Raw genomic sequence first — 16001 nt, forward strand, 5'->3', positions numbered from 1 at the left:
ATGTCCGTACGTCCATTTTAAACATGTTGAATTTTTAACTTTTTTAACAACAAATTTTTATATGATCTAATTATCCGATTGATCTGATTTTTTGTCATACATTTATAATCTGATTATTCAGTTCTGACACTATACAAGTGTTAATGTCCGTTTGTTCTACCGTTTCAGCGCTTCGCTTTTATGGATGTTGTCATGAACCTGCATAAGAGTCAGTATCTTCTACATTAAAAGCGCTATCAATATGAAGCTAGACATGAATAATCAGCCATGTTAGGTCATAAAAATGAGGGAGATGAGAGGAGAAGTGGGAAAGGATGGATAATCCCTCATTTTTATGACGTCACAAGGCTGATTTTTTAGACACTTTGTCCAGCTACTGTCAATATTTACCCAATCGTCTAGTTTGTTATTTATTTTTGGATATTGTCATCCTTGTTAGATAATGTTTTATTTAATTTCTAAAATTTAAAGTGTTTAAAGGTGAAGTTGCACAAATATTGTGCAAGCAATAACAGAATTTGACAAAAATTGAAATAGGATTTGATAATAATGGCTAGTTTTTTTTATGAAAACAAGGATGACAACATCCATAAAAGCGAAGCACTGAAACGGTATGACAAACGGACATTAACACTTATATAGTGTCAGAACTGAATAATCAGAATATAAATGTATATAAGAGTCAAAGTAAAATTGTGAGTAAATTTGTTGAAAAACTGCTTGATACAGGATAATGTTTATGAAAATACTTACATTTTTAGGACTTGATTATAGATTTGCTTCGTCTATAACATTATACTTTGTTGTCCCAGGAATCAATATATCAAAAATCAGATCAATCGGATGATTAGATCACATAAAAATTTGTTGTTAAAAAAGTAAAAAAAACAACATGTTTGAAATAGACGTACGGACATTCTTGTAATGATTATAGAGTTGCTAAGCTTTCTAAATTGTACCTAACTACTACAGGAATCATCATGCAAAGTTTGGAATCGATAGGACAATTCTAACCTGTTTAAATTAACGAAAAAAGCTATCCGTTTGTGACGGACGTACGGACTTACGGACCGACCCTAAATATAGAAAAAGCTTCGCTTTCAAAAAAATCTTCGAAATTTATGGTTTAACAGCAATTTCGCCTAAAAGACAGGCTGCTAATAGCACGGCTTAATAATTTTCAAAATAATCATCTCGAAATAGCGAATAATAACAGTAACTAGGTAATGTTTCTACTATAATAAAAAAAAACATAAAAAAGGTAAAAAAAGCCGCAGCTACATTAATACAACAAAATGTTCACAAAACCTAATATATTATAAAGTTAAAAATTTGCATTCTATAATATTTGCATTTATTTATTATACCATATTGTGATTGGCCGTCATGTACAAACTTAAATTTGGTAATAGTTATTTCTCGCAAACAACTTTCCGCGGATATAGAATGTACAATTATAAGATTAAAACCAGTTTTTTAGCCCCGAGTTGCTGAAGGCACGGGCTAAAAATCTGGTTTTAATGTTATGATTGTATATTTTTATATTCGTAGAACGCTGGATATAATACGGTGCTAGACATAGTTTTTTCGTATGGATGAGAACCGGTTCCTATCCACCGGATTCGAATGAATACGAGAATAGTTATTTCTCGCATCGTATTATAAACGGCTTTCCGCGGATATAGAATGTACAAATATGAGATTAAAACTAGTTTTAATCTTGTGATTGTACATTTCTATATTCGTAGAAAACTGGATATAATACAATGCTAGACATAGTTTTTTCGTATAGATGAGAACCGGTTCCTATCCACCGGATTCGAATGAATACGAGAAAAAAGAATACATAATTGCAAGATAGGAGAAATATTGAGCCTGTAAAGAAAAATTAATTTAATTTAATTTAAAGGATTTAATTTTAATTTAAAGAAGTTTGATAATGGTGTATTTAGAGAGCAATTCTGTACAGAGTTATAAAGTTATTTTTTTTATTTTAGATATAAAAATCTAAACTTTTGAAATTTCTTTATTATGTTACTAGCGGCTTCACCTCTAGAGGCTTATAGGGGCACTTGATGATAGATAAATAGTTATTTTAGTTTTAAAAAGAAAAAGTAAAAAAGAGGGAGGGGGAGGGGGGATTTTCTTTGGGTGATTTCTTTTGTAAGTTGGTTGTACCACCCCCAAAAAATGATTTAAAACTTTCCATAACCTATGAGAAGCTACATTATAAAGAAGAATCATATCGGTTTAGCGGTTAGCGAAATCCTTCGGACAGACAGAAAGACAAACAGACAAAGATCCTTTTATTTTGCTATAAGGACTATTGTTTAGGACGACGAAATTATCACTATCTGATGGCCGGTCTTGTTATGGATGAAATATGGGATGGTAATGTTCAGGTAAACTTACTTTTTTAATTTGGTGCTTTCCCTCAAAGTGTTCTTAAGCACTGAAGCACCTCCCCCCTTTCATCGTTGCTAACCAGTACCCATGATAACTTAACAAAAAGTTATAAGGAAATAAACTAAGAACGACCCCCTCCTCAGTTTTCATGTACTTCAAAAAGTAAGGGGGGAGGGGTTACTGTGCTCAACAAGCGACTTTTAGGGAAACCCCCAGAATTTTTTCTAGTTTTTTTGAACAAACACGCATAAATAGGAGAGAATAATTCATAACTAAGAGGAGGGAAATCAAAGGCAAATGAAAAATACTTATATTATTTGGGGAGAGGGAGCTTGCAATTTTAATAAAAACTTGATTAACAATGCATTATGTTCTTTGTAATCTTTATTTTCTATTATATACCAACATTTTATCTTCTTGATTTTTGAAAGGTGGAATAAAAAATCATTAAAACATACAAAGAAAAACAAGTAATATAAAGCAGAAAGTCTTTCAAAATCTTTTAAATTTATTCAGGAATATGGAGCTATCAACATCACAGGACTAAGGTAAACTATTATTTTTTCAATTTACAAATCATAAATAGAAAAAAAAAGATAACTTAATAAGATAGTAAAAAGATGCTCAGCAAATCGAATAAAATTCCAATTATTGATTTTAGATCTTGACAAAGAAATTTATAGAAAACCGATTTTTGTGTACTTGACTTTGCAATATATGAGCAGAGGAAAGGGATTTTAGAATATACACACAACTATACTTTGCAGATTATACCAAGGATTTTATTTTGATTTGCAAAAAGCTTTTGACTCTTTACTATTCTACCTTTTAAACCCAAAGTATTTTTATACATTTTATTTTATAAGAATTATTTTCCAATTTTTATGCCAACTAAAAGTGAACAAAAAACTTTTTTAATAAAACGTATTTTGATGCTTATGTAATGTTACTTTTGTCAATTTGCATTAATTATTTTATTGAAATTATAAAATTTGAATATTCTAAAAACTAAAAATCACAGAAATATTTATTTTAACTTTCTAACTAGTGACGCCTTTCATGTTTGCCGTTTTGACGCGTATCCAATTTAAAATTCCATTAAATTTATTCACAATTTTCTTATTTTTTTTCAGAGTTGTTCACTACGAGTCGGAAGTTGCTAAACAATTCTTTAAGAGGTAAAGTGCTTTTCAAGTGCTTCCATTTGTGAACAGGAAAACTTGTTTTACTTGATGCTTTTTTCTCTTTCACTTTTTAAGTGTTTTGTGTTCTCGGGTCAAAACTTTTTAATACAAAGCTTTTTTACATTTAACCTGTGCAAAATTTTACTTTAATATAGTAGGAATACCAACCATAAAAAACTTATATTCTCATTACCCATTATGTTACCTTTTTAAAAGCGAAGTATTTCTACATAAATAGATTTTTCTTACGACCGTTCCTTCGTAACGTCATATCGATTTCAATTTAAAGCTTGCATGAAGATTTTTATTTCATGGAAATTTATTTTTATAATGGTAACTCCAACGACAATAAGGAATAAACCGGCAATTTTACGCCATATTAACCTCTCTAAGAATTCATTTTTCGCCTTCTAAATGATATATTGTTTAACAAGCGCCGCCACTTTATATATGTTATGTGTGTATGTCCTTATATCTGATTTGTTGATCTTTTGGTTTTACAGCTGATTTCATCCTTGTCGCCATATTTTTTTTTGTGTTGGTATTTGAAGTGTTTGTTCGTAAAATTTTATATTTATTTGTTCAAAATCTATTTTCTTGCGTCATTTGATCTTTTAGAAAAAAAACATGATCTTTTTAGATTTTAAATATATTGGAATAAACGTATTAGGCATTATTGAAATATGTTTGAAGCGCAGCTTTTCTTTGACTAGAGATTCAAAACATATTCAAACAAGTTACTTAGCGCAGCTACTCTTTAATTAAAGACTCCTCGCATGTCCAAACAAGTTACTTTCTCTCCTTCTCTCTCTCTCTCTCTCTCTCTCTCTCTCTCTCTCTCTCTCTCTCTCTCTCTCTCTCTCTCTATCTATGAATCTTTTGCTATATCCCAAATGCTCACTTACCTAAACAACACTACTTCTAAAAATTAATTCTGTATTATAGTATTCTGTTCTTTTCTATCTTTTAAATTGAATTTTAGTGAAAGCACATTGTTTATTCACTTCTTTTAGACATAATTGTTCCTAATTTATTTATATAAAAAGAAACATTAATTAACTTTAACAGAATAAAATGCAAGTATAATCACTTAAAGTAATAGGATTAAATGGTCCAAAAACATTTATAGAATACACTGATACATAGAAAACAGTCACAGTGGCAGTGGGTCTTATGAGTGAACTTAGTTTTTTTTTTTAATAAGAAGCTGCCTTGTGTATTTCCTTTTTTTTGGCTTTATAATGCTATTGTTTTAAGAATGGATTTCTTCAAAGAAGTGCCAGATACGTAGTTTAAATTTTACAATATAGTTTTACCATATAATTTCTTAAATTGTATCCCCCCCCCCCGCACAAAAAGAACAAATACTATTTTGATGAAACTGATGATCTTTTAAAAAAAGGAGCTGTGTCTTATCCGCTTAAGTAAACCGTTATTTACACATAACCCCACCATAAAACTGTATAATGCGCTGGAGATAGCAATAAAACTGTGTTATTGCGTCCTCAAAGTATCCAGGAATGTTGGTCCAGCTTGTTCTTAGCCAAAATTAAAATTCCAAAACATTTTTTTGAGGATTTTCTTTTTTAGGTTGGTGGACCTACAATACCCCTCTCCTTCATAATAATGGATTTATACAGTGTGTTTTTTTATGAGAACTTTTTTGAAAGCAATTTTACCCCACTTATAGTTATCAGAATTTAATGATTAATGGCTTATTTTCTTCGTTTTTATAACCATTTATAGAACATCAAAAAACTATTTCAGTTTTTATTAAAAAAAACACAGTAAAATCAAAAATTCAAAACCTAGGTGTAAACATCTAAAAATGGTTTTAGCGCATTTTTCTCATGCGCAAATTTTCTACCCTTTGCAAGAATGGCTGCAAAACGCTTCAAAATTGAGATACAGAGTTAATAATTAATACAGATACTTTTGGGGACATGTACTAGAACATATCAAAGTTTAAAGGCCATATTTTGACCAGGGAGGGAGTACTGGCCCCCCAAAGTGGACTACTGTAAATCCAATGTTTTTCTTGCAAAGGGTAGAAGATTAGAGCTGAAGAAAAATGCGCGAAAACCTTTTTTAGATGTTGACACCTAAGTTTTAAATTTTTTATTTTATTGTATTTTTTTGATGTTCTTACACCAGATCTTACACCAGATAATTATGTAATATAATAAAGTGAAACTTGTAAGTGGCTAAAATAACGATTTCCCATCCCCAATTTACCCACCCCTACCCTCCTGCTTGGTAACCGAGGTGACCAACAAATGACAGGGGAAATAGCAACCTAAATTGACCATGTTTGCATGCCATGTCGATATTTGTCATGACTTCACTACATACTTATAATGATATCAAAACAAAATTTGGACTGTCTACTTAAGCTCTATCACAGTGGAGTTTGTCATGAATCTAGTTAATTAGAGTAAAACGCTAGAGGGAGAAAGGGTTAAAGGACTGTATCTCCCCATCGCAACTGTCTTCTGCAACCTTTCTATTGGGTCATTGAAAATCAACCAATGGTATCACTTATATTACACAGCTAAGTAGCAGAAAATATTTTAGAAGCAGATGAAATAGGTCTTTGAAAAATGAAGGGAGGTAGTTGACTGTATATACATCTATACTATAGATCAGTTCCTAGTCCAATATAAATAACATAAAAGTCCGTTTATTTCTCAAAATTCAGAGGGGGGATTTTAGTTGGTCTATTCAAGATAAATCAGACTATGCCAGAATTTTGCTTTCAAGACTTGCCAAAAATGGGTTTTCTTTTATGTTCCATTTAGAATTTAAATGATAAAATATTTACTTTTTACTGTCCGCTTTTTCGTGTGGTGTTCATTCATTTACGCGGGAGTATTCAGTTTTGAGCTATCAGAATCGCAATTTATTATCGTATCACTAACTGCCTTTTTTCATTTGCGTTAAAACATCATGAAACATCTCCTGTTTTCAATTTTTTAGTATATATTACTTGCGTATTTTTCATACTATGCCAATTTAATAATTTGCGAAAATGAGTGCACACCTTTTCATGTAAATCTAAATAAATTTGTTCTAGATGAGAGGCCACGGCAAATAAAATGTTGTTTATGAGTTGCATTGGCACATTATAATGTTTAACAAGGATAACTTGGGTAATAACTAGCGTAGCAATAGAAAGCTAAGAATATGTTTGCTAGTTATCATCATTATATAATAGTAACAGTATATTATCTTATACTATTGTTAATCAGAAAGGGAAAGGACATCTTGGCTTAAAAATTCTACGTCCCCATATTCTCCTTAAAAAGAGTAATTTATCTCAGGGAGAAAGTGGACATTGGGCTGTTTTTTTCACTAGTCCCCAAAGTTTTCTTTTTCGTTGGCTTAACAACTTTGGGGACTTGGATTGAATTTTGATTGGCTAGTTCATCAAATTGAATGTCCAAACGTTTCTACCACTGATTGTAATCTACAGAAGAGGTAATTTTGTGTTTGATCATTGGCGATGTACATCAATTGTCTTATCCCTTTAGATCCCGGAAATTTTCTGCTATTGTGCTATCCCACCATCCCAGATTCTTTTCATACAAGTTATCTTGTACATTTTGATATTTACTTTTTAGAAGCACGGCAATTATGCAAAATGTTTTATATGGCTGTTGGTAGAAAAACAATTATGCTATGGATATATTGGGATAGAGAGAAAAAGAGATAGTGGAGAGAGAGAGAGAGAGAGAGAGAGAGAGAGAGAGAGAGAGAGAGGGGGGGAGAGAGAGAGAGAGAGAGAGAGAGAGAGAGAGGGAGAGAGAGAGAGAGAGAGAGAGAGAGAGAGAGAGAGAGAGAGAGAGAGATAGATAGAGAGAGAGAGAGAGAGAGAGAGAGAGAGAGAGAGAGAGAGAGAGAGATAGGGGGAGAGAGAGAGAGAGAGAGGGGGGGAGAGAGAGAGAGAGAGAGAGAGAGAGAAGAGAGAGAGAGAGAGAGAGAGAGAGAGAGAGAGAGAGAGAGAGAGAGAGATAGGGGGAGAGAGAGAGAGAGAGAGAGAGGGGGGGAGAGAGAGAGAGAGAGAGAGAGAAAAGAGAGAGAGAGAGAGAGAGAGAGAGAGAGAGAGAGAGAGAGAGAGAGAGAGAGAGAGAGAGAGAGAGAGAGAGAGAGAGAGAGAGAAAGAGAGAGAGAGAGAGAGAGAGAGAGAGGAGAGAGAGAGAGAGAGAGAGAGAGATAGGGGGGAGAGAGAGAGAGAGAGAGAGGGGGGGGAGAGAGAGAGAGAGAGAGAGAGAGAGAAAGAGAGAGAGAGAGAGAGAGAGAGAGAGAGAGAGAGAGAGAGAGAGAGAGAGAGAAAGAGAGAGAGAGAGAGAGAGAGAGAGAGAGAGAGAGAGAGAGAGAGAGAGATAGCAAACAAAAAGATGAACTACAAAAATTATTACAAAAGAAAGACTAAAAACTTTAAAATTGTTAATCTTTTTAATTTTTTTTTCAAAGCTTCACTTTTATGAACATGATAAACCTTGTATAGATATTAGATATTGTATAAACCTTTTCTATTACCAGATCCGTCTGTGTCAATATGAAGGATTATTTTCTTCTCTCTTCTAATATACTCAGTGTTAGTAGCGAAGCTACTCTATACTTTTCAAATATTAGTCAGTCTATCTGTAAGCTGCGCTAAATAACAATAGCCATTAATTTCATCGTATATTATAGACAGATTTCTGCAGATATTAAAATGACTAATTAAAGCTGGTGTTAATTCTATGATTTTTATGTCTATATTCTTGGAAAGTTGTCAGTAGTACGATGCTATACATGATTTTTCAGTAAGGCTGGGAACCGTTTAAATCCACCGAATATTGATCTAATTCGAAGCCATACTGGAAACGTTTTTTTCTTCTTGGTTCTTATTGAGGATTGGCGACTCATTTTTTGTGAACATTGACTTTACAAATAAGCATTTACTGACATATTTTTCCTTTCGACTTTTAATAAGAATAGTTATTTCTCGCATCGTATTATAAACAGCTTTTCGCGGATATAAAATGTATAATTATAAAATTAAAACCAGTTTTTTAAGCCCCGAGATGCCAAAGGCACGGGCTTATGATTTTACATTCTTTATATTCGTATAAACTGGATATTACGATATTACTGAGAACCGGTTCTAATCCACCGGTTTCGAATGAATACGAGAATAGTTATTTCTCGCATCGTATTATAAACGGCTTTCCGCGGATATAGAATGTACAATTATGAGATTAAAACTAATTTTTTTTTAGCCCCGAGGTGACTAAGTCACCGGCTAAAAAAAACTAGTTTTAATCTTATGATTGTATATTTCTATATTCGTAGAAAGCTGGATGTAATACGATGCTAGACATAGTTTTTTCGTATGGATGAGAACCGGTTCCTATCCACCGGATTCGAATGAATACGAGAAAGATGTTTAAAATTATTTGTGTAGAAGATTACCATATGACAAATGAGAATCAATACTATAACTAACATTTTTATCCACCAGCAGTTAGTTTTTTTTCTTTTATACTTATACTTTCAGATATTTTCATACCTGATGTTTCTTATATCTTGGGATTACATTGAATTTATTGAATCACGAAAAGTTATTTTTGTGTCATTTTTTTGTACTTCTTTATGTAACTCGTTTATTCTATTGTTAAAAATGATATAAAAATTGCATTTAAAGATGTATGATCTGAAGAGTGATGTTTTTATTTAAAAATATAAATTTTCATAAAAGTAATTTTGTAAAAGTTCTCTATTATTGGAAATAATCTTGTATTAAAGTATTATGATGTCTATGTGTTTGTCTGCCTGTAGCTTAGAATCTCACTAACCACTAGACCGATAGGTTCTTATAGGTCCTGCGAAGGTTTATAATAATTTTGAAACATGGTTCTGAACCTTACCCGAAAAAATACCATCCTCCGATTTTTTTACCTTTTCTCATTAAAACTAAAGAGTGGATACTCGACTTATGCCCCTAATAAAGTTCCTCTAGAGGCATAGCCACTAGTCAGCAATGAAGTATTAAGTCAAATATAAACTGTAACTACCAAGAACAAAGATACAGTTCATTAACATGATTACTTTTTTTCGGGTAGGGAGGGGACATTAGGCTGTTTATTTCACTAGTCCACAAAGTTTTATATTTATATTTTCTTATTCGTTGGCTTCACAACTGTTATTGAAATTTTATAAGTTGGTTCATTAAGTTGAGTGTTCAAACATTTCAACCACGAATTGTAATCTACAGAAGGGGTAATTTTATATATCATAATTGGGGATGTACCTCAATTTATCTTCCATTGTCTTATCTCTGTAAATCCCTGACCTTTTATTTAGATGGAACCGGCCAGAAGTAGGTAAACCAGTGAGGCTGGAGCGAAACAGTATATCTGCAGAGGGGGCTCTGGCCTATGATATTGTGACTCTGCTTATTGATTCATTTAATATCCTGATACTGCAGGCGCCAGAGACGTTCAGGTAATCACAATATTAACTTTCATATGTCAGGGATAGTGGATAAGGATTCTACAGGAAAATTTATTTGTATCATGAAATGTTGTGTAAAACAAGTAAAATGAGTAGCACTTTTAAACATTAAAGTTAAATAAAAAACAGTAATTTAGCTCTCAATCAGGGAGGAAGGGGACATTGGGCTGTTTATTACACTAGTCCCCAAAGTTTTATGATAACATTTGCTTTTTTTTGGCTTAACAACTTTGAGGACTTTTATTGAATTTTGATTATTTGTTTTATAAAAGTTGATTGTCCGAACATTTTAACCACTATTGTAATCTACAGAATGGGTAATTTTGTGTATCATCAATGGGCATGTAAATCAATTTTTCGGCTATTGTCTTATCTCTTCAAATCCCTGGGTCTCAATAGTCTATTTCTGTAATTCTATACTGTAAATATTAGATACGTATTCATATAACAGAATATATTTCTGTTTATTATATTCTTGTATATAAAGTTTAGCTTACCTAAATTAATATTTATATCCCCGAAAAGACAGGAAAATCCCAGTAAACAAATTTATCACATGCTAATATATCAAAGTCCTGACATTCACACTTTATCACTCCCTCTGGCCCCCAAGACTCCCTCCAGACACCCTCTGGCCCCCAAGGCTCCCCCTGGGTCCCCTTCTAAAATCCCCCAACAAGCACCCATCCCCGCTGGCATCTTTACTTTATCTTCTTTTGACTTTATAAAAAAAGAATATTTTAAAAACGAATAAGTTACATAATTTATAAATATAAAATATTCTTGGTATTTAAGATATTTTTCAAAACCCTTTCTTGCAATAAACAAAAATTTTACCAAAGTTTTAAAGAAAAGTGTTACATTAAAATTTGCAATGCGAAGGAATAATTAGGACACAAAGAATGAAGGTACAGTGTGGCAACATGACTGGCAATGATAATAATTTTTGGGACCCATAGAAGATGGGTAGAGAGAGGGTACAGTGTGGCAACATGACTGGTAATGATAATGTTAAGAACCCGCAGAAAGATGGGTAAAGAGATGGTACAGTGTGGCAACATGACTGGCAATGATAATAATTTAATGGACCCGTAGAAAGATGGGTAGAGAGAAGGTACAGTGTGGCAACATGACTGGCAATGATAATAATTTAATTGACCCGTAGAAAGATGGGTAGAGAGAAGGTACAGTGTGGCAACATGACTGGCAATGATAATAATTAATGGACCCGTAGAAAGATGGGTAGAGAGAAGGTACAGTGTGGCAACATGACTGGCAATGATAATAATTTAATGGACCCGTAGACAGATGGGTAGAGAGAAGGTACAGTGTGGCAACATGACTGGCAATGATAATAATTTAATGGACCCGTAGAAAGATGGGTAGAAAGAAGGTACAGTGTGGCAACATGACTGGCAATGATAATAATTTAATGGACCCGTAGAAAGATGGGTAGAGAGTACAGTACAGTGTGGCAACATGACTGGTAATAAAAATGATATTTAGGACCCGTAGAAAGATGGGTAGAGAGAAGGTACAGTGTGGCAACATGACTGGTAATAAAATTAATATTTAGGACCCGTAGAAAGAGGGGTAGGGAGAAGGTACAGTGTGGCAACATGACTGGCAATGATAATAATTTAAAGGACCCGTAGAAAGATGGGTAGAGAGAAGGTACAGTGTGGCAACAAGACTTACAATAATAATAATATTTAGGACCCGTCGAAAAATGGGTAGAGAGAAGGTACAGTGTGGCAACATGACTGGCAATGACAAGCCTGCTGTCTGGGAACATGGTCAAACTATCCTTAGATACATCAAATCGACTCATATTGATGGTCTTACAGGTTAGAATATTTCTTCTTTTAATAACCACACTTGTCTGTTCATCTGTCACTATCTTTAATTCCATACTTGTCTTTTTCTATCTACCCAAAATTTGTTCAGACATACAATTGGAATTCAAGTTAAATGGATACACAAAGCATACTCTAGATAATCTTTGCTTCTTAAAATTTATTATAAAATAATTATTTTCTTGTGTATCTGTTTTGATTTGACATATAATTTATTTTGCAGTTACTTTCCTCTCAGACAGTTACTTACTGCAGAAACAAGGATAGGTTATATCCAAAGTTCAGTACATTCTACTAGACAGTTCCTTACTAAAAACAAAAAAGCAAAAACAGGCTAATATGTATTGTATAAAACGTTTAGAAATAACGAAAACAATGTTTAGCGAAATAAAGGTTAAAATATACTTTTTCAACATCATCTGGTTGGTTTGGTTTCCAGGGGTTTTAAAGTTTTGCAGAAAAATTAAAATTTTTCAAAGATTTGGTACCAAAAAAAGAAAGAAATCTATAGCTTGATGATTAAACCAATAAATACAATTAAATAATAATAAGTTTTACATAACTTATCGTATTTTGATTTACGTCCTCGTCCATACTATAATCATTAATCATAGAGTAACTGCGCTATAAACAAACAAAACATAAACTAAACACATCTGCCCAACTTGTTTGAAAGTAATTAACTTTAAAGAGATCTTTTACCTGCATTCTTGTAGGCAAAAAAGGCAGGAGGGGTAGGCTGCCGCACATGCATGCATTCAGTTACTATTTCTTTGACTAGCGGCTGCACCCCTAGCATCTAGGTACTTTATAGTGTAAGAAGGAGGCAGAAAAATAGCCTTAACCATCTAAAGGCTTAATTCTAAAATGAAATAGCATAAAACCATCCCAGGATCTAGAAAAAACTACCTTAAAAAGGAGAATTAAATCAGTTCAGTAGTTTTTAAAATCTTAAGCTACAGACAAAAAAACCTTACTACTCTATATAAATAAGATAAGCTTTTCTACAAACGTGGAGCTGGCAGCTTAAATTAATTAAAATATAATTGATCCGCAATTGCAGCCGAGCAATTGTTTAAAAATAACCAGCAACCCTAGAGGAGCTGTTTACATCAAGCAGCTGCAACAAAGCCGCCATTGAATTTAGCGGCTGGCAGTCCTGAGTAAAAGTTTCATGTTAGACAACTCTGCATCTCTCTAAATTCAATTTAGAAATAATAAAAAGGATATGAATAGAACAAGTACGAATTAGAAGCAAATCATTATATACTAACTATCGTCTTCGCCCCTAGCCTCTATTGGCTTTGCGCCAAGAGATAATTTTTTTTTAAATGGAGATGCAACCACTAATTTCAAACTGATAAAAAAAAATGAGGGGGATTTTTTTTTTGGGGGGGGGGTAGGGGTGTCCCACCACCATCCCAAGAAATTAGCCTAAAATAACCACAGGACCAGTAGGTATATTCCCTGAAGAGTAGAATCTTATCGGTTCAGTGTTTACCGAGATCTTAAGAGACACACGGCCAGACATACATCATTCTACTTTGTATTATTCTACTTTTAGCCCGCTATTTCAGAACAAAGTTACTTTTTTGTTTTCTGCCTATCCTTGTTTTTTATCAACATAATAGAATAATAGACAAAGACCAAATTGCTGCAAAATTGTGTCAATCATTCATGTGACGTCATAAAAATGAGGGATTATCCATTTCTTTTTTAGAAGGTTTCTTTCCCAATTGTCTTCTCATCTCCCTCATTTATATGACGTCACATGGATCATTTTTGACATAATTTTGCAGCAATTTATCTTTTTCGAATAATATGGAAATTTTAGAATAGCGTTTAATTGTAGAAGATAGTTTAGTATTGGTCAATAAGTTGACGTATATATCAGACATATTAGCTGTAATAATTAGTAATGTCAGCTGTAGTAAGTAAAAATGAGCCACGCTTTCAAAACAAACATAGGAAGAGAAGAATAGAATATTATTTTAGCAAACTTAAACTTAGAAGAAGAGTTTTAAAATAATTCTTGCAGTCGTCAGTGATGCATCCATAGCCAACCCATAGGCTACATTAAAATTATGCATCTTAAGCTACTGGTTGCGCCCCTAGCATCTATTGGATCTGTACCTTACATTTTTTTTTTATAAACAAGGATATATTTTAAACAATTATTGCTTTATTATGCTATACTGATATTATTCATAATTTTTGTAAAAAATTAATTATTTTTATGTTAAGTTAGGTTAAGTAGAGTTTCGAAAAGCCCCAGAGGGTTAAGAACAAGCTCTTGTTTTCAGAAAAGAAACCTGTTAGATTTCATTGAGAGCGCGAAAACGCGTTTAATCCATTCTCCATTAACCCTCCTCATTTATCTATATTTGCCAACCACATTACCCCTTAAAATAAAATTGGGACGTTTTTTGGCGAGGAATATGAACGATCTACTGGTTACCTAGAGGGCTTTACCATGATGCTGTGTGCACAAAAACTTTCAGTTTTTTCTGCATCCCATTTCAAACATAAATCTGTTTAGTGATGAGTAAACATTATTCATATTTGATCAATTTTATACCCTTTACACAGTTACAGTTAGGTTCATCAATGTATTTCTGTAATTTTATACCCTTTACACAGTTACAGTTAGGTTCATCAATGTATTTCTGTAATTTTGTACCCTTTACACAGTTACAGTTAGGTTTATCAATGTATTTCTGTAATTGTATACCCTTTACACAGTTACAGTTAGGTTCATCAATGTATTTCTGTAATTGTATACCCTTTACACAGTTACAGTTAGGTTTATCAATGTATTTCTGTAATTGTATACCCTTTACACAGTTACAGTTAGGTTCATCAATGTATTTCTGTAATTGTATACCCTTTACACAGTTACAGTTAGGTTTATCAATGTATTTCTGTAATTGTATACCCTTTACACAGTTACAGTTAGGTTCATCAATGTATTTCTGTAATTTTATACCCTTTACACAATTTTAGTGAGGTTCATCAATGTATTTCTGTAATTTTGTACCCTTTACACAGCTACAGTTAGGTTCATCAATGTATTTCTTTAATTTTATACACTTTACACAGCTACAGTTAGGTTCATCAATGTATTTCTGTAATTTTATACCCTTTACACAGTTACAGTTAGGTTCATCAATGTATTTATCGTCACTGCAATATGTACAATTACATATGGCTACAAAACAGATTAATATATCCTCTAGATTAAAACCGGTTCTAAGCCATAAAGAAAAACTATGTATCTTATCATATTATTTCACGATAATTATGTAAAAAATGCCAGTTTTATTAGCCAACAACTGGGATGAATCTTTTATTTTACTGTCTGCAGAAAGCTGTCTATAAAATACTGCGACAAAAACTATTAAGTATGAATTTCTTTAATGGTCCAAACAGGTTTTTATACGATAATCCTAGATGAAAAAGTATTAAGAAATAGTTATCTCTAATAGTGAACAACAATGCCTTCATGGATCGGACTATTACAATGAAGCGCTGCTGCTGTGTCAATATCCATAAATTTATACAATCATTGCAATTTCCACTTTTATGCTTTATGCAATCCAATTTAGTTACATAGGTGTACAACATAATGTAAAACCATAATACAATATTTCCAGGGTTTGGCTGTCGCTTTTAATGGCTGGTTTTTTTGGCAAGCCGCAGACAATTCAAAGAGGAATGAGAAACTGTCCCAATTTTGTATAACTTTAGCGGAACAAGTTCCAATTACGTCATATTTTTCTTTCCCGAAAAAGAGAAGGGGGAAAGAAAAAAAAGGGAAGGGGGGAAGAAAAAAGAGATGGGAGAAAAGGGGGTTTTCCCCATCTCTTTTGAAGAGATTTTCTCCCCCCCCTCCCTTTTTCGGGAAAGAAAAATATGACGTAATTGGAACTTGTTCCGCTAAAGTTATACAAAATTGGGACAGTTTCTCATTCCTCAATTCAAAGCCGTAGCTACCAACAAATGTAAAAGCTTTTTTGAGCTATAGTTGGTTTGGTAACAGCGTTCTTATCGCCCCATC

General features: G+C 32.9%; 1 protein-coding gene across 3 annotated transcripts in view; it reads left to right on the forward strand.

The window, feature by feature from the left end:
• LOC145314106 (glutamate receptor 1-like) overlaps positions 1-16001 on the forward strand; it is a gene marked incomplete at its 3' end in the record, with an annotated part of 75701 nt that overhangs the window by 36791 nt on the left and 22909 nt on the right. Inside the window, 6 exon segments of one of the 3 annotated variants that reach the window (XM_080154003.1) lie at positions 2335-2402; positions 2923-2954; positions 3540-3584; positions 9939-10079; positions 11595-11622; positions 11833-11935. In XM_080154003.1, coding sequence (XP_080010129.1) covers positions 2335-2402; positions 2923-2954; positions 3540-3584; positions 9939-10079; positions 11595-11622; positions 11833-11935 — 417 coding nt within the window. 3 annotated transcript variants of the gene reach the window in all.

The sequence above is a fragment of the Acartia tonsa genome, chromosome 1 (assembly GCF_053477335.1).
Source record: "Acartia tonsa isolate MP-2025a chromosome 1, ASM5347733v1, whole genome shotgun sequence".
In the NCBI taxonomy this organism is placed as follows: Eukaryota; Metazoa; Arthropoda; class Copepoda; order Calanoida; family Acartiidae; genus Acartia; species Acartia tonsa.